The 19,065-nt window shown below is 37.7% G+C and overlaps 1 protein-coding gene across 4 annotated transcripts in view; it reads left to right on the plus strand.

Moving 5' to 3' along the window:
- Positions 1–19,065, plus strand: part of LOC133214447 (anoctamin-4) — a 187,759-nt gene that overhangs the window by 87,863 nt on the left and 80,831 nt on the right. For all 4 annotated transcript variants that reach the window (XM_061357348.1, XM_061357357.1, XM_061357373.1 and 1 more), the window contains one exon: positions 3,868–4,026. In XM_061357348.1, the coding sequence (XP_061213332.1) occupies positions 3,868–4,026 (159 nt within the window). The remainder of the gene's footprint in view (positions 1–3,867; positions 4,027–19,065) is intronic.

A 19,065-nucleotide genomic window follows, 5' to 3' on the forward strand; every position in this document is an offset into this window, starting at 1 on the left:
GACATTCTTTATAGCATTTATAATAGCTTGTGCAATTTCAGATGTTTTCCTGTGTGTATATACAAGGATACAAGCTAGCTACATAATTTTTTTTTCACCAAATCCTTGTCATCAATGATCAGGATGGATATGGAAAAAGATTATGTATGATTTCAGAGGAAACTACAAATCTGTTGCTTCCTAACTTGTGAGCACTTGATTTTTCAGCCTAGATAATTTCATTATTTGGGAAGTTCAATGTAATTAAATATATTATGGTGTCAAGGAAAATTTAACAACCAGTGAAGATACATGAAAAATAAAAATAAATTTGCAGTTTCATCAAAATTACAATCTAAATGGGAAAAAGGATATTAGGAACAAAAGAATAGAAAATACACTTGTTCTTTGATTAGACCTGTGGCTTAAAAACTAGGTGGTTCTGGGTTCCTGTTTTTCTGCATAAATTCATAACATATTAACCCTCTCTACCAGCTGTGAAACTGTATGCAGGGGACTCTAATTTCAAGTAGTCACAAACAGGAAATGACAATCTTAGAATTCAAAGATTCTATCTTCGTTGAGCATCCATACTGATAATAACAAGGTACTGAAATCAGGAATGAAGAAAGAATTTAATCTGTTGTTACACTAGTGAACATTAGAGTCCCTTCTGAATTATTTTCTTAAAGGCCTGCAGGTGAAGTTTCACATTTCCTTTATTTTCCTAATTGCACTTTTGTTTAGAAGTTTAGTGTCAATTCTCTATAGCTGCTAGTGTTATGAATCCTCTGTTTTTTCATAGTGAAACATTTGGGTAAGCCCTTTAGCCTAAAGCTCTCCTAGTGTGTATGTGTGTATGAGTCATGTTTCTTTGAGTGTTGATGGCTCCTAATTGTGGGTCTGAGAATATGAAAACTACATTCCTTGGAAAAGAATTCCCAATTATACAACTTCAAATACACATAATACAAATAAAGCTGCAAATATAGCCAGAAATAATAATAAACTTCTTGCTAAGATGAAGTCTTCCTGGTTCTTCCACTTCCTTACAGCATCCTTTTTCAGTTGAAGGAATGGAGTTTTGTCATACATGAATAGACCACTTTTCCACCAAAAACTGCAGTCAGACATGATTTTATTTGTATATATATGTATTTAATCAGTTCTCAAAAAATGAGTTTTGAAGTCATAACACAGGGAATTTAAATGCAGTGTCTGGAGAAGGGTGAGCAAAGCTCAGGGTAGGAGAAGAACCCTGCAGCTGGTATTTCCTGACACTCCGGGGCCAGCCCTTACTGTCTCTTTATAATGAGTTCTTGGAAGTCCAAGATCAATCTATCAAGCTGCCTTACAGGCTATAAGAGAAGACAACAGAAAAGGCTCCTTCTCAGAGGCCTTACTAGTCTAGTAGAGTTTATCAGTCTTTTTTTGACATACTGTCTTCCTAAAATTAAAAGGACCTCCAGGTACAGATAAGGGTTGCTTTTTTGAGCAAAAAATTACAATACTGTTATTGGGAGTGCTTCACAAGTGCAAGAAAAAGTAGTTGTCTCAGGGTGTCATGTTTATAGAGGAAGAAGTCCTGCAAGTCAAATAACTCAGCTAAATCTCATAGATGCTCTTTAATATGATTCTACATGCACTGATGAGTTAGCGTAGGGCAACCCAATTTTCTTTAGAGAAAGATGAAATATAGGAAGGATAAAGAGCAAATCTATTTTTCCAATGGAGTCATTGTTGCATGCAGAGAAAGGCAGATTCCTTATTGTATGGTCTGTAGATGGGTCTGTACTAACATTTTAGTTTAGATCAGGAGTGTATATTTGAAGTGGATCTCCCAGTTACCCCTACCCATGCTTTGTTAGCGTTCCAGGGCAGTGCTGGATTTTAAACCTGGATTTCTTCTGCATGCAAATAAATTGTGAGATGTAAGCACTATATAGTGTGGACAGCAGATCCTCAGCACAGGTTGTTTTGTTGTACAGATACTTTCCTATTACACCTCTTTATTTGCTAAAATACATGCAGTGGCTCTGAGACCTACAAAACAGGAAGGATGGCTCATCAGGAGGCTTAGAAATGAAAATGGGACCGCCAAGATGACCCACTGCCTCTAAATCTCCTGTTGCACCCTTTCTTTATTTAAATAACCTTAAATACCCTTTTGGGAGTTTTTATGTCTTCTCAACATTGTTTTTTTATAGAAAAAATAAACTATGCTTCCTGAGCTGTTTTCATACTTAATGTTCCATGAAAAAATATTTCTATATTTGATAATACTATTTGTCATCATGATATGCAGCCTAGATATAAATGGTTTGTTACTGTTATTTCCTTAGGGCTTAAATCTTTTTTCTTGCCTTGTTTTGCAGTTCAAAGAACTCTTCTACTATATCAAGTCTGCACTAAGCTGTGTCTGAAGTCAGGCACTGTAATAACAAAATCTTAGAAAAATTGCCCTTTCTGCCTTCAGTAAACTCCATGTACCATGGGGATGAGACATTTGGGATGCTTTCATTGGTTTTTCCATTTAGTCAAAATGCCTGCTGAGAATCAGGAAGATAGCTTACTCTACACTCTTTCAATGGGAACATTGGTGGGGGGAGGTTCTGTAAGAATAATTTGTACTAAGTTCACTTTCTGCAATTTAAATTCAGAAACAGTTCTGCTATGGAGAAAGTATTTTGAGAATTACCTGCTTTTCCCAGCTGTGAAAAGCAAAATGTTCCTTTGGTTGTTTTTTTTTTCCCCTAAGATTTGATCATACATTATAAGGCATGGCTATTTCTGGTAGGAATGTTTAAGAAATTCTAGGAAAACTGAGAAATTAGCCTAACCCTCCCTTCAGGTTGGAGCTGGACTGATCTTGAGGCCTCTGAAGATCCCTGCTGGCTACATTACTCTGAGAGGAAGCTGCTTGTACCCGTATGTCATTCACGGTGTACATTTTTTGTACCAAACACTCCAACCTACAAACTGCCACACAAATCCAACTTCACTGAAGGTGAAAGCTTAACCCCTGGTCAGGGCTTGTATTCTGTGGAAGTAGTGTTAAACTGTGAGGAGGATGTGTAGAGAGTTTCATCTCAGGAATTTCTGGAAAAAGACCTGCAGTTTGATTTAGATCGCAGAAGAGGGACCTGCTTGACCTCTTATTAACAGTGAAGTCAAGTGGTTTCTTTCTATCAGGGCAAACATTGGAACAGCACACTCTTTGAGAAAATAGCCAAGAAAACATCTTTATTGTGTTTACATACTGCTAGACCAAATACCAGGAGGTATTTTCAAATAAATCCAGTGGGTTTCCTCAACTGTTCTTTAAGCAAAGGATATTTTTTACTTAGATTTATAAGGGATATTGAGGTAGGTACAGGATCTTTATATTGTTATCTCCTGTGAGACAGAGGTACTAGAGTCATCACAAAGTGATGAGAATCTCTGCACCAGGCTTTAGGGTTTCTTGCTATACGGTAAATGCTCGTCGGTTTTTGTTCTTTTCTCCTGTACAAAGACATTCTACCATACTAAGCTCTTAATCTAAAATTTATGCTTCAGTAACCACTATTTTCTTCTTTATCTTATATGTGAGAAGTTATTTCTAATTTTATGGAGGATGGTGAGGGAGTAATGTTGGCTTGTGTTCTCTATTCTGTCCTATCCCAAGCCTATATGACCGAGTAACTGCCTAAGAAAACCACCTGTTTTTGAAGTCTGTAATCCTGTTAGAGGACTTCAGAGGCACTGCATGTAAAGTACCTAAAAACTTGAACAGCTTGTTCTGATTCCTTCTCTTTTCCTCTGAGTATTAGTGAAAAATGATGTGCAAACAGCAGTGCAGTGATTACAAAGGCAAATTAACATTACCAAAATGTTTGACTTTCTCAGGAAGTACCTGATAAGAACAAAACCAATGGACTATACTTTAGAGATGGGAAATGTCGGATTGACTACATCCTGGTGTATAGAAAATCCAATCCACAGGCAGAAAAGAGAGAAATATTTGAGAGAAATATCAGAGCAGAAGGACTACAAATGGAAAAAGAGGTAAGAAAGCTCCCTTGAAAGAATTTTCAACATTGAAAGCTGCATAGAATCTGATGGTATGAGTTTTGTTTACTCTGAATCTCCTTTACTGTGTTGTAGCAGTGGAAAAATGCTTTTAAGCATGCCTAAACATAGGCTATTTTTTGCCAGAGAAGTGGGAAAGCATAGCCTAAAGAAAAACAACACATGGATTGAAGGCCAAAATAGGCCATTACAGTCATATTTTTCAACCTCCTGCACAAGTAAGCCGAAAATTTTATTTCTGCTGAGTGCAGTCCACATTTCTGCACCTATTCCTTTTAGTTACCTGCTCCAATCATTGTTGAGACTCCTGGTACTCTTTCCAGAGGCCTTACTAGACCATGCCTTCCTTTTCCTGTCAGCTTAGGCACAGGGACTTGAGTAGTATTTTGGTAGTTTGGACAGAGCCTAATGTCTCTCCTTCTGTTTTAATCCTAAACATTGAAATAATTGGACAGTGCATGCTTACCACTTATATTGGTGTTATTTGCCACACAGTGTCCCAAAACACAGTGAATCTTTTCTGAACAAAAAGAGCAAAAGTGAATGTAAAGTGTTTAAAAGTTTATTGATATGATAAGAAGCAAGAGCAAGGCTTAAGAGACCATTATTTTGCGTACGCTATGTTCTTTCTTAAACTTTTAAAAGTATGCTTATACATGGCTTAAGTCTCACTTCTGTGCAGAATAGACACTGCTGAATGTATATCTTTACCTGTGCTTGATCAATTTACGCTCATGCCAGTATGCATTTTCAAGCTGCCACCGATGGAAATGGTAGAGTGTCCAGGTTGCAGGCTATGGTAAATTACGTTGGTGCTGTGTATTATCACTGAATTCCTGGCACATGTGTAGATATTCTGCCTGCTTACTTGAAAGGCATGGCTCTATGGAGAGCAATGGGAGGAAAAAAATAAAAGTTCTTTCTCTCCAGAGCAATGAAAAGGTTTCCTTTATTTAAATGTTTACATGTTTTTAAATGAACATGGGTACTGTGGGTATAAGAATATGAGCGTATCACTGGTTACATCAACCAGTAACCATAAACTATGACTTCAAATAACCTTGAAGTTAACGTCTTTAGTGCTGCTGTAGTTGATAAGACATTTTCAATAGCAGCCATTGTTCATGTAATCCTGTAAACATACAACTGTCTGTAGGAGCTGTAACACAACATCCAGGAACACGAGAGTGTTGCTGAGGCTGTTCAGCTTCACAACCTAGAATCCTGCTCTGCTCCACCAGGAGGATGCTGAAGAAGTCTCTGAAATTTGGGCACAGTAGAAAACGAATGTGAAATTAACCCTCCCTATTGATACACCTGCCCAATGATCTCAAAACTATTTCTACTTTGTGATTTTTGCAGTTTTGTTGTGCTAAGGTCAATAGTGTAAGCTATGAAATCACTTTATATTTTAAGTATTATGAAACGTATTGCAGTATTTTACACAGAAAACTTTTTCAAGTTGATGATTCAAGTGCTTACTATGAAGTTTTCTTGATGCTTTCAAGCCCATTTATTTGGACTTTGCTGCTTAGGCTGCATGAATGTTCTGCCCATTTGATTATTCATTTCAGTTTCTGTTATGCTACTGACATGCAGTTTTATTTCTTATTAATCTCATTTGGCCTTGGTGTGACTTCTTGGCAGCATCAGTTATTGTACATTTTCTAAACTCAGAAAGACCAAAATGAGGTTGTATTACATGACTCAGGCTAATGTTTTTTAAATCTAGGGTAGCGATCTTTTTTAGCATATGATTCTGACCTAAAATTAAACCCTAGCATCTATATTTTATGATCACATTAGTTTCCAAATTGAATTATAATCCTGAAGGAAATAACTACTTTCTTGGTACAGTCCATCCCCCTCCCTACAAAGTAACAACTGTGCTCTGTAACTCTTACATTTAAACTAAGCAGTGGGATTGATTAATTACTAGATTAGTTCTCATTATTTTTACTTCCTTCTTTGGTGAGACTTCACATTATTCTCAGTTACATTTCTGGAATATTTCAACAGAAGGTCTGTTTTCTAGTTCTTCAGGTATAATATATTGCTTCTGCTGGGAAAAGCTTGCTCCCAGATAAAATAATTGTTTGTGGCTTTGGTCATGGAACTTATACAGAGGCAAAAGGCTGTAATTGCTGGATTGAAAGAAACTTTCTGTCTTCTGTGAATTTTGTGTGGTTGTTGGTGCATTCTCCTTTGACCACTGGCTGTTCATATATTGACATTCAGTTGTGTTAGTCTTGTCTTTTTAACGTGAAATCAGTGGCAGAGAGGAAAACTTACAGAGCTGTTCACACTGTAGTTTCAAACCCATATTGCCCTGAGCACTGCAGAAAGAGAAAAATGCACTGCAGTGGCTCACTGACAAGCGTAGCACATCAAAATACCCAGGAAGTGGTGAGTGCAGGGCACAAAGTGTTCACTTAACAGCATGAAATGTAAAAGTGAATCTGAAATGAGTTCATAAATGTTGAGATAACTTCAGGCCCAGTGTCAAGATCAAGTAGCTGAGAAAGGTATATGTTTCTAATTTTATAAAAAGGTGATAACGTTTTGCAGGTAATTCCCCAATGAATTCGCGCTCACATTTTTTAGCTATACCACAGCACTCTGCCACGGAAGTTCTGCCAGGTTTGGTGCTCTGTATATTCAGTGGCAAACAATGAAGAGTCTCAGACCAAGGAACAGATCATTGAATTAGTGAAAGCATGGTTAGCAGAGCTCTGAGTGAATGCTAATCAAGTGGAACAGCACTGACCCTTTTCCATGCTTTTCAGTATATATTGGATCTGGGTCACATGACTGTGTTGTCCCAGTCCAACACAGATCATGTCCAAGACATGATCACATTCCCAGAAACTCTAGGTAAGTTAACTGAAAATATATGTCATTCCAGGAAAGGAGACTGTATTTTCTATCCATCCAGATATAAAATTTCTTATGTTCGTTTATCCTTTTTTTACAAAAGTGAGAGATATAACTATGATATCCTGGCTGTGGGATTCTCAATGACCACACCATTTTCATCTTTTAATAATCTTTGAGACAGATTTATGCCTTGGGTAAAATGAAGAGGGCAGTCTCCAAATGGAAGAAGTTCTTATCATGGATAAAATACCAATAGCACTGATGATTTGTGGGACTGATACCTTCTGTAAATACTACACAAAACTTGTAAATTCCAGAGTTGACTGACAAAGGTTTAACAGGAGACAGGGTATTACCATCCACACTTTGAGGTCATGTTTCGTATTTATCCAAATGCAAGATAAACCTGAGACTAAGATCAATACACTGACACTTAGAAAAAAATAACTTATCACTTTCATGTGAAAAAAATGAATACAGATAGTAATTGTCATTTCAAATATTGTGTTCATTCCTCTGGGACTGTAGAAGCCCAAAATTTTTCTGGAAAACCTATCTTTTCAGGGGAGAGTGAAGAGTCAGAATAACATTGGGACAAAAGTATTTTTCACAAGAATGAAGATTTGTAATTCAACCTCTTGGCCAAAACAGAGCTAAGTTCCCTTATCCCAAATTACTCTTGTATCTTCAATTAATGTGTTTTAATCCCTGTCCTAAATGGCCAGGTAGAGCTAAGTTGCTAAAAGCAGTAACTATGTTGTGCCTGTGCATGTATATAGTATTACAGACAACTTTCAGCAAGGTACTTTAAATTATGCTACACTCACAGAGCATGCACTGAGGCAGCCAGCATGGAGCAGCTAACATACATAACTTGTTCACTTATGACTTATTTAAGCTGGACTTTAATGCAATGCAAATGCAGGATAGAGGTAAAGTATTTCAAGGAAATCTATGCTGGATGAACAAACATAGAGCATCCTTGGATTTGTAATTTGTAAAGGCGAAGAGAGAGGTCATTTTAGATTTAGGTAAACACTATGTATCCAAAATGAATCTGATGCTTGGTAGGATCTTGTCTAGGAATGGACTGCATTTAGTTTGAACTTGCCATGGGTTTTAGGAGGGGTTGTTTTGTTTGTTTGGTTGGGGGGTTTTTTCTTCTCATGTCTGAACTAAATTCATAGAGTAGTTCTCCTACTAAATGTACTTGATACATTTTCCTTAAAGATTGTATCCAAACTTTTTAAGTCGTAAATTGATTTGATGGTGTTTATTTGAAAAGGCATTTGGCATGACAGTAGAAATTGAGAGACAGTAGTACTCAGGCCCTTTATTATATGTATATTTGCATATGTATGTATGCTAATGTTTCAGTATAAAAACAATGAACATTCCTTACTTAAAAGCAGTAGCATTCCTTACTGCCTCAAAAAGCAAGTCTCCTCACAACTACTGGGTGTGAAGTATTGTTTCAGGAACTAATTTCAGATATTATTTCAGATATATTATTTCAGATATAATGGCAGTCAACCCATTTGGGCTTCTGCCCGCACACTGATCTTTGCATCTCCCAGATAAAAGAAGATATTAGCATAGTGTACTGGTCCAGTCTTCAGGACTGTTTTTTGTGGTGTATGTCAGATTAAAAATTTAAACATTGCCACCTTAAGTGTCAAGATGTCACCAGGGCATCTCTAATTGCATTCACTCCCTGCCCCAAGCAGCAGCTGATGTTTCTGTGGCAACATCTGGCAGCTGATAAGCAGGCAGTGTATACAATAGGCAGTAGAAATATGCCATGCATTCTCTGGAGAAAAGCCAAAATGCAGGAAAGAAAAGTACAGTATAAGTTTAACTTTTGCCATATGAAGATCGGCTGAGAAAGTTGGGATTGCTCAGCCTGGAGAAGAGAAGGCTGTGTAGAGACCTCATAGCAGCCTTCCAGTATCTGAAGGGGGCATATAGGGATGCTGGGGATGGACTCTTCATTAGGGACTGTAGTGATAGGACAACGGGTAATGGGTTAAAACTTAAACAGGGGAAGTTTAGGTTGGATATAAGGAGGAAATTCTTTCCTGTTAGGGTGGTGAGGCACTGGAATAGGTTGCCCAGGGAAGTTGTGAATGCTCCGTCCCTGGCAGTGTTCCAGGCCAGGTTGGACGAGGCCTTGGGTCATATGGTTTAGAGCGAGGTGTCCCTGCCCATGTCAGGGTGCTTGGAACTTGATGATCTTAAGGTCCTTTCCAACCCTAACTATTCTATGATTCTATGAGTCTATGAACAAGTATCTACTAGCTGGCATAGTCTGGCTATGAAAGTTATGTTAATCTGAGAATGAAAGTTATGTTTAGAGATCTTTTTCAGTAGTTGATGCAATATGATTAGAGAATACTATTACATCATGACTTTTCAAATTTGCAAGCAGATGTAGATAGGTTCACAGTGAAGTAGCCAGAGTTCTACAAAGCAGTTTCTCTTAATATGGCTGTAGCTTTGCACTAATGGGATAGGACTTCAGAGGGTAGAAACGTATATTTGGTAAAAGAATTCTATTTAGCAGCAACTTGGAGTCAGGTTTAAAATGATGAATGTTGAGAGAAATTACAGATGACAGAAAGAGCACACAATATAGTTTCTCTGTGATTCTTGGCTGATCCCTGAGTGTAAAACCAAAATAGACTTATGATCATGTCAAAGTGAGGTAAAAGTTAGAAATAAAGAATGAGTATGAAAAAAACTTCAAAGACTGAAACTTTTGTGCTCAGAAAGGGATGATGTGAAAGAGATGTTATGATTAGCAACTACTGGTCCCAAACATAGTCAAATATTATCACCTTTCCTTCTGGCAAAAATGACATCTACTACTTTCTGTTGTTGTTGTCAGTACTGCAGAACCAAAACAGTTATGTGAGACCAATCTGCTTTTTTCTGGTTTGTGCGTCATCACTGCAATTGTTCATGAGACTCCTGTTACATAAACATTATTGCTGATTGTGATTCATGGGCAGAAAAGAATTAAGTTGACTTCCAGACCCCAAGTGGCATTTGCAGATCTGAGTGAGGAAAGGTGTTTTATAAACTTAGCTTATGTAATTTGGTTCTCTGAGAAGCAGTGCACAATAAAATCTCAGTGCCTTTGGAGCTGACTCAGTTCATTTTTCAGTTATTTTCAGTTACAACTTCAGTTTATTCAGTTATTGAAAGAACACTGACTTGTTTGTAATTTATTGCTGCGGTAGGTGTTAACTTATTCAACCAGGCATATAGTTTATAATAGACTGCTCAGCCTATTTGCAGCTATCCAGGACAGTTTGTGTTAGTGGCCAGGAGCAGGCTGCAGGTCAGATGGGGAATCTTTTCCTGGCTGCTGGTTTTCCTTCGGTGCTAATATCCTTTCCCTATCATTTTCTCTCCCTTGTCCAGTTGAAGAGGGGAGTAACAGAGCCACGTTGGTGGGCACCCAAATTTGTGTTCAGTGTTTAATCCACTACTGTAACTAATATAAAATATCCAGTAGCTTTCATGCATGTTGTTGCAGTCTCTCACTTTTCTGATCCTATTATTCAATATGTAAATATCTACAAGTAATGAACTTACAGGACAAATTATGCAGCCTGCAGGAGCTGTGGTTTCACAAACAGCATAATATTCCATTATTAGAAGGTGCAGTTTGTTTTTTAATGTTTAAGCACCATGTCTGATTGCATCCACAAATCATGGATAGAGACATCAAAGTGGCATAAACCATGCTTGCAAAAAGGGAACCAGACTGAAATGCAAGCCCACCATATGCATAAGTGAAAGTGCTTACAGCTATTTGATTTATCAGGCTGCTCATTTCATCCAAATTCAGCCAAAGCAAGTTAAAAAAAGACTTACTGTTAGTTCATTGTCTAATGCGCCTGCAAGTGTAGTCTCTTTTCTGTAGTGTTTTACAGAAAAATGTACAGGTGCAAACAGAGCAACATCCTCCTCCAGAGTGTGAAAATGAGTTGCCACTAAAAAGTGGAGGAATTTCCAGCATGGTCTTTGGGGGGAAAGTGTTTCATATTTCAGATACTATGTCCAGTGTAAAGCACAGTGGCAATTTAGAGAATTTTAAGGAGGTACATGGAAGTCTAGATGGATAGAGACTTTGTAAAATTGGTAGGCTAAGAAACTATAGCTGGAAAAATTATCTACATTTAAAAAATGTAGATCAAAGTGTAGCTTTTTTGTGGTGTATGGAGGTAATACATGAAATATAGATAACTGAAAAGGGATAAAAAACCTCTGAGATACTTTTTTTCTTTCAGGAATTCCTAGTAGGGCTTTTTTGGTCAGAGTTTCCTGTCATCAGTCTTCACAAATCAGAATGTCAAAAACCTTTTGAAGGACACCAGGCTCATGGAAAAAAACATAGAGGCAATAGATAAAAAAAAAGATGAAGGTTACGTGTGAGATGTCCCCTATATGACAAAAGTCACCTTTCCCTTTACAGTAATTGGTCTTAAACTGCAATTATTTTTGAGATGTTGTTTGCCTGCCAGTGACATCAGGAACAAACATAATGCACAAGGCTACAATCACTTACTTCACAGTGAGCATTTCATTGCCCAAAGGTGACATGACTGGTTTGCTGCAACACACACTGATGATACTGGTTTAATGAGCAGAAATCTAGAGTTGTCTGTACAGAACAGAAAGACAGAGTATATGGAGCTACTAGTGGTACACTGTATATTCTCATTTCATGTTGATGATTTTGGTGTTGAGCTTGTTTTGAAAAGACAGTCTTGTGTTTACCGTAACATGCTTCTGAAACAAATAGTAATGATTTCAAACATCTTGGACTAGGGGATATTTGCATCTTCCCCTGCAGCATAGAGCAGTGTGGGGCTGGCCTCCCTGGAAGTAGTCCTAGGATGGAAATATGAATCAGGAAAGGACAATACCTCTTCTCACCAGCTCTTGGCACAAGGTCTCCAGGCCTTCTTGTTGTCCTATTACTTTCTTTCTTATCCTAGGTTAATTTGGTAGCATTGGAACTGTGTGCCTTGGATTAACTGTATTTTAATTGTGGTAAGAACCTCACAAAGAGAGCTAGTCAAATTACTTCAGTGCTGAAAATTTATTGAAAAAGGCATTTCAGTTTATGGCTCTCTGGGTTCAAATTAAATGCAGCATTATCCACTGCATATTTATGTATTTGTTTCTTGCTGTTTGAGTGGTAATGAAGTGATGTTTTAAATGAAGTTTAATAAAGCCTAGCCTGAGGAAAAATGCTTCTGAGATAGCTACATTGACTGAAACTTCTGTCAGCCAATTAGTCATATTCCCTTGTTTAAAGTCTTACATGGTTTACAAAACTCTCTTCTGTGCACAAATACTTTTTGTATTCTTGTGTGAAAACTTTTAAAAGAATCTCTGAAAGTACCTTTTAGGCAAAACAGTGTAGAGACTTTTCTTTCCTCTTGGTCTACATGGTATTGGACTTAACTACTCAGTGTCGTGGCTTAAACCACTGGTTAAGTGACTGCTACAGTTGAACCTAGGACACTTAGATACAACTTATTGTTTCTGATAATAGACTGAGATAGATCTTTCCATTTATAAGATATATGATTGACTCCCCTTTCTGAAGTCTCCACTGTCAAGCACTGATATAAGAACTTTGTACCTACTCTTTTAAACAGTCATCTCTTGTACCTTTTTAAAATTCAAAACCTTCCATAAATAAGAAGACCTTTACAGTGAAAATTAGTTAGAAGAAGAACAAAATGGAGACATATGAATCTGGAAAATACTACTCTATAGTTTGTCTTACCATATGCTAAATTCATGTTACTTTTTATGTCTGCTAGATTTGGAGACATATCCTCTTCATTTCCAATGTGTTTATTTGACCTTTTTTCAGGTTAGTTTGTAAATGTCATGTTTTGAAAAACTGCCATTGTAGGATAGTAATAACGGTAGAATATTCAGTGATTTTCACAGTCACATACTTCTACACATAAGAACTATATCTAGTTCTCTGTGTATATACATATATACACACACGTATGTCTGTATAGTTTTCCTATATCTTTCTGTGTCTGTAATAAAATATCTAAATAATTTCCTTGTGTAAAAATTTAGGAGTTTAGATTTAGACATTAGGGTTTAAAATTAAATTGGTTGGAAAGTTATCTCCCATAATCTGTTACAACCCTTCCATCTAATTTTAGAATTACAGAATGGTTTGGTTTGGAAGGGACCTTAGAGATCATATGGTTCCAACCCTCCCTGCCATGGGTAGGGACACCTTCCACGAGACCAGGTTGCTCAAAGACATCAAAAGTTTCAGCAGAACTGTCACCAGTGCCAGATCAGGATACCCATGGCAAAACATTATACTGTAGCAACTATATAGAAGTTTTTCATGTTTCTATGTGACTACACTTAGCACATAAGAAATCAAATTTAGATTAAGATAATGTTCACTTTTGAAACAGCATCTCCACAAATGCTGCATTTTGGGCTGCATCAAAAGGATCGTGACCAGCAGGTTGAAGGAGGTATACCTGCCCCTCTACTCTGCTCTCGTGAGAACTCACCTGGAGTATTGTGTGCAGTTCTGGTGTCCTCAACATAAAAAGGACATGGAACTGTTGGAACAAGACCAGAGGAGGGCCACGAGGATGATCAGGGGACTGGAGCACCTCCTGTATGAAGACAGGCTGAGAAAGGGGGGCTGTTCAGCCTGGAGAAGAGAAGGCTGCGTGGAGACCTCATAGCAGCCTTCCAGTATCTGAATGGGGCCTATAGGGATGCTGGGGATGGACTCTTCATTAGGGACTGTAGTGACAGGACAAGTGGTAATGGTTTAAAACTTAAACAGGGGAAGTCTAGGTTGGATATAAGGAGGAAATTCTTTCCTGTTAGGGTGGTGAGGCACTGGAATAGGTTGCCCAGGGAAGTTGTGAATGCTCCATCTCTGGCAGTGTTCAAGGCCAGGTTGGATGAAGCCTTGGGTGGCATGGTTTAGTGTGAGGTGTCCCTGCCCATGGCAGGGGGGTTGGAACTAGATGATCTTAAGGCCCTTTCCAGCCCTAACTATTCTATGGTTCTGTGGTTCTATGGACTAGAGTTCTTGTGTTTATACAGGGAGTGTTATTGCTACTAGAAACTGGATTTCTGAGACTGGATTGGATTAAACAAATGTTCTGAAGCAGTAGTTAGGCAGAGGGAAGTTGTAATAAATAAAATATTGCAGGTCAACAGTCTTGTGCAAATTTATGAATTTTATTATTAGCTTCAGAAATTCACAAGAGACAAGAATTCAAGTGATAAAATACAAAAAGTACTGACCAAAATCAAGAGGCCTGTTAAAAGTGCAGAGGACACTAGTGGGAGGCTTTGTTATTTTCCTATATGTTCTCTGTGAGTAGAATGAATAAGGTGGGGTGGGGGAAGTAGATAGCAGCCAAGGCCTTGTCAGTAAGGTGGCAGCAGCTATGGTAATCCCCAGGTTTGAGCTTTAGCTCTGAGCTGTACAGGGTGTCCTTTCCAATCCTAATGAATCTTTGATTCTAAAATGTTCTGGATCACTTGTTGTCACTGTGATGTGTGCCAGACAGCTAACCGGCGAATTAGAGCCACCCATGAAGATGCAGTTGTAGGAAGTAATGTGTCTATACTACTGCAGAGGTTGGGATGGGTGGTGAGGAAGGTTAACAAAAGCCCAGGGAAAGTAAGGTGGCTGTAGTTCAGAGTCCCAAGAGGGAAAAGAACGCTCTTATTGATTGTAGCTGTTTGCAGTGTAGATCTGCCTGGGAGGAACAAGCCCTTCTGGGCAGCAATTCCTCTCATTCTGAGGAAAATAGAACAGAAGAATTGTATCCTGAAGGTGCCTGTTCCTCTCCATTGCAGACATCTAAACATAGTTGTCCTGAATCACACCTGTGATGTCTGCTCCTTGGGAGTAAGCCTTCAGGCAACTTCTCAGGATCAGTGGCCTTGAAGCCATAATTCTGATCCATGTGTTTTGATACAAATATAGCAGCCTGCCAGTGTCCAGCAGGGAAAACTGGGTCAGATATATGGAACACACTAGATCTATAAACTACTAAAGATAAGTGTTTGTCCTGTGCCCAACTAGTAGGTATGAACTTACATAAGTAGATCTGGTGGAGTGTAAAGCAAGCAGAATTGTGTAAAGTAAGTGTAAAGCAAACTAGCAGAATTGTGTGACAATTGTAAAGTTCAATTATAACTCCCTCAAGCTATGGAATAGATTAATGCTTCTGCAGATTTTCCATTATTTGACATCTTCGTCTTCCATTCTTTGCTGTTTTGACTGTGAATTGATGAGTGCTTGCTATACCAATTTACATTTTCATCTTGGCCTGGTTTTTGCCTCTGTTGTGACAGGAAATAGAATTCATGTATCTTACTAATGCATTGTTCCAGCCAAAAGGCACAAAAAATGTAAAAATTATATGGGATGATTGAGAAAACGGGAGTTTTGGGAAAGCAAAAGAAGTGTAATGGTCAGAGGAAGCTAGCATGAAAATGTGGAGGCATATCCACTTTAAATCATGGCAGACAAGTAAGAAAAGACCCCTTTTCATTGTATAACTTCCCTTATAAAAATCTGAGAGTAAAATCTCTTTAGAAATACAACACAAGCCCTTAAAGCCTTGAAATAAATCTTTTGTATTTATGGAGGTTGACTATCAGAAGGCAGGGAAGGAGAAAGGCAAAGAATTAATAGTCATTAATATAGATGAGCCTCATCAGACAGTTTTAGCTGAGGGTAGAGGGAAATGTTTTGAAAATGTGAAAACATTTCATTTAAACAGATTCAAAATTAAGTGCCTGATACTAAAATGCAGTGGTAGTTGATAAGAAATGCTTAGCTTTATAAAAGAAAAAACAAAACAAAATAAAAAAAGGAAATGTTTAGACATGATAGTCCAGTAATATACCAAAACATGGTACTTTGTGAAGACAATATTTAAGCTTAAATCAAATTGAAGTTTTTCACACGTTTACCTAAAAATTTTTAGAAATCTTGTTCAATTTGCTCCATTTTCATATAATCTATTCAATTTGGTATTGAAACAAAATGCATTTCTCTCTTAAATGGCATCACAGCTGATTACTGAAATATTCATGTAGCACCGACTATGCCTAGCTATCAAAAGCTTTTATTTGCTGATTCTGTTCTTAATTTATTTCTTAGACTATTTGCGAGGCATCAAGGATATTTTCCATCAGATACTGTGTAACATAAAAGAAAACCTCATTTCCCAACTCCTTACTAGATTCCCAATGTAGAAATGAGCTGACAGCAGCTTTTGCGGTCAGGTCTATTGCACGGGTGTTTTATTTCCTTTGAGTAAAGGAAAGTAAAATTAGATCTTAAGTGAAGGTGCCAGTACCACAACTGGGTTCAGATCTCATCAGGATATACGTGGAAATGAATGGATTACTTGCACTTCACAGTTATTTATCCCATGTTCAGACATTATCACAGTCAGATTCTTAAAAATTTGCAGCAGGAACAATAGTATGTTTTAGATTTTCTTGAATACCTAGAATTTGGATTTTCTAGAAAGTGTATGCATGCCTCTCAAATGGCTGACATTCTCCCTAACTTTAGCATTAAAGCCCCAGAGCACTCTCAGCAAACTATTACCAATATCCAAAAGAACTGATTTGTTTCACCATGTTACTCTTGAGTGCCTAAATTAAATTGTTCTAAGTTAAGTGTATGTCTTTAACAAAGGGAAGACATCTTTCTAATGTACTTAACCACTTAATTTTTATCTTGAAGCCTATAGAACCTAAAGATCTCAGAAATTTATTTTAGGTAAAATAACATATAGCACAGTAAGTGCTGCCTACAAATACTGTTCAAAATATCCTAAAATTATCTCTGAAAGAAATTGGATAGGTTCAGAGAAACTTACAATTTAGAAACTTCATTTTTTTCTGAATCATCTTTAGTTTTTATCAGATAGCTCTTTATTGATATTAGTGTGGTGAAAGCAAAATGAGAGGGGGTGGGATGTGGGAGTGGGTTTAATTTATCCGAAGTCAGGAACCATCTCTTCACTGTTGCCTTCTTGACAGAGATTATTACAGTAACATCCACATAGGAGCATGATATAGGCTTCTCCTTTTATCCCAGACTACACTCAGTTACCCCTCCTCCTGCATATGATCCTTACAGCCCCACATCCAAATTCCTGGAAATCCTAGACTGGTGTTAGATGGGATCTGTGGACCCATGTTAATTGCATCTCTAGGCTTTGAGATCATCTTATGCCTTGGTCTTTCCATACTCACCCAAGGTTAGTATAAACACCAAAAAAGCTTAATGTGCAAACAAGCCTTATTTTAGCAGAAGATTATGTACCAGAACTAGAGAATAAAATCACCAAGCAGTGTTTTTATTTTATACTTAACACTTAGAGCTCTCCCTGCTTGAACTGCTGTCTCAGCCACACTGGAAGAACTAAGGAAGTCTGTTTGTCTTGCTGCTTCTGCTCCAAGTCTCCCAGGACTGACTTGATCTGTGGTTTTGAGATTGCTTCTTAACCCTGCTTTTTCCCCAAGGCTGAACCTCCTATCCTCTTTCAAACACCTCCAAGTCTCTCTTCTAGTTCCTGTTGTAGTAGGACTGACAGGGATTTATGCCAATTACACCAACGATGTCTCCAGTCCCCAGACCTGCTTTTTATTGTTCTGATCCCTCTTCAGAAGTTTCTTTTAATTTACCTTGCCAGTGTAATTTCTAATTATTAATTCAGTCTTAACAACACTGTTGTGCTGAGCATAGGACCACTCTTCCAATTCTGTAGCTTTTAAAAATGAAGCAACACTGTTATTTGCTCTCTGAATTTCCCTGTCTGGATTTTTCTTTTCGTAGTAGGTGGTTCATACCATGCTTATATTTCATAGTGCATTGTCTCTCAAGATAAAATACTTTGTTTTTTGGATCATGTATTATCACATATTCCAGAGCAGACTGAAGGTGATTAGGGAGGTTTGATTTAATATCATAGTGGTTTACAACTACTTGATTCTCTTGCAAATCATAATACAGGAGACGGGGGGGATGTGAGGATCTCTAGAGGGTAGGAGTCCCTTTCAGGGCTCCAAGTGCAGGCCAACTATATACTGTCAATATTTATCCAACCTTTTCCTCAAAAGGAATCCTTTTAAAAGGATCCTTTTAGAAAAGGACCCTTTTAAAAAAGCCTCTTTGCCAGATCACTCTGATGTTTCATTATTGTTCCGCTTGATTTTTTTTTTTAAATATCTGACCTAAATCTTCTTTGTTGCAATTTAATCCTTTATTTCTTGCCTGATTCAGAAGTAACATGGAGAGCAGTTCATTCCCTTGCTATTCACAACTATTACTTACTTTTAAAATGTTGCTGCATTATCTGCTTAGCATTTTCTTCTGGATTTTGAATCACTCTGGCTCTGTCAATTTTTTCCTCTAGGTCAAGTTTCCCAAAACTCTGGATCATTCTTGTTGTTCTGCTCCAATCCGTCTGTAACTGTTCCAGATATTTCTTACTCAGGCTGGACTTTGCCCCCTGCTGAATAGCTATCCAGAATAAAGGACTGAGGGGTTTAAGTCCTATATGCTCTTAATTTTTTAATTATTTTTTTTTCCTCTTCAGGCACCTTACCCTGCCCTGGCTTCTTTTGCCGACTTCTCTTGATCTGAACAGTGACATTTTGTTTGTTCATCTTTTCTGCATTTTTGTACCTTTCAGCCTCCTTGCTGTCTTTGCCTTCTGTGCTCAATACTGTGTTTGTCAGACCTAGAGTTTCATATGAGAGATGCCATTTTCCTAAGCAGAGAGCATGATTTTTTCTGCCTTTCTTCTCTGTTTTTCATTATACATTAAAAAAATTATATGCTAAGTTCATCACTGTAGGCACTTAGTGACATTTCCAACATTAGACTTTTTATTTTCTTGTCAGTGTTGCTGTGACTGCACTTTCCACCATGTTCAGTGGTGGTAATTGCTCAGGTTTTACCCAGAGCTCTTTCCTTATTAGTACTTTGTTATTTTCCTGTTAACCTTTCATTTTTTGGAAGGGGAGATGGCATCTGTGTAAGATGGGCACTTCATCTAAGTGCTGCCAGGA

Source organism: Neopsephotus bourkii, unplaced genomic scaffold (genome assembly GCF_033783945.1).
Source record: "Neopsephotus bourkii isolate Nb327-2 ecotype Australia unplaced genomic scaffold, CSIRO-AGI_Nbou_v1 NB_107, whole genome shotgun sequence".
In the NCBI taxonomy this organism is placed as follows: Eukaryota; Metazoa; Chordata; class Aves; order Psittaciformes; family Psittacidae; genus Neopsephotus; species Neopsephotus bourkii.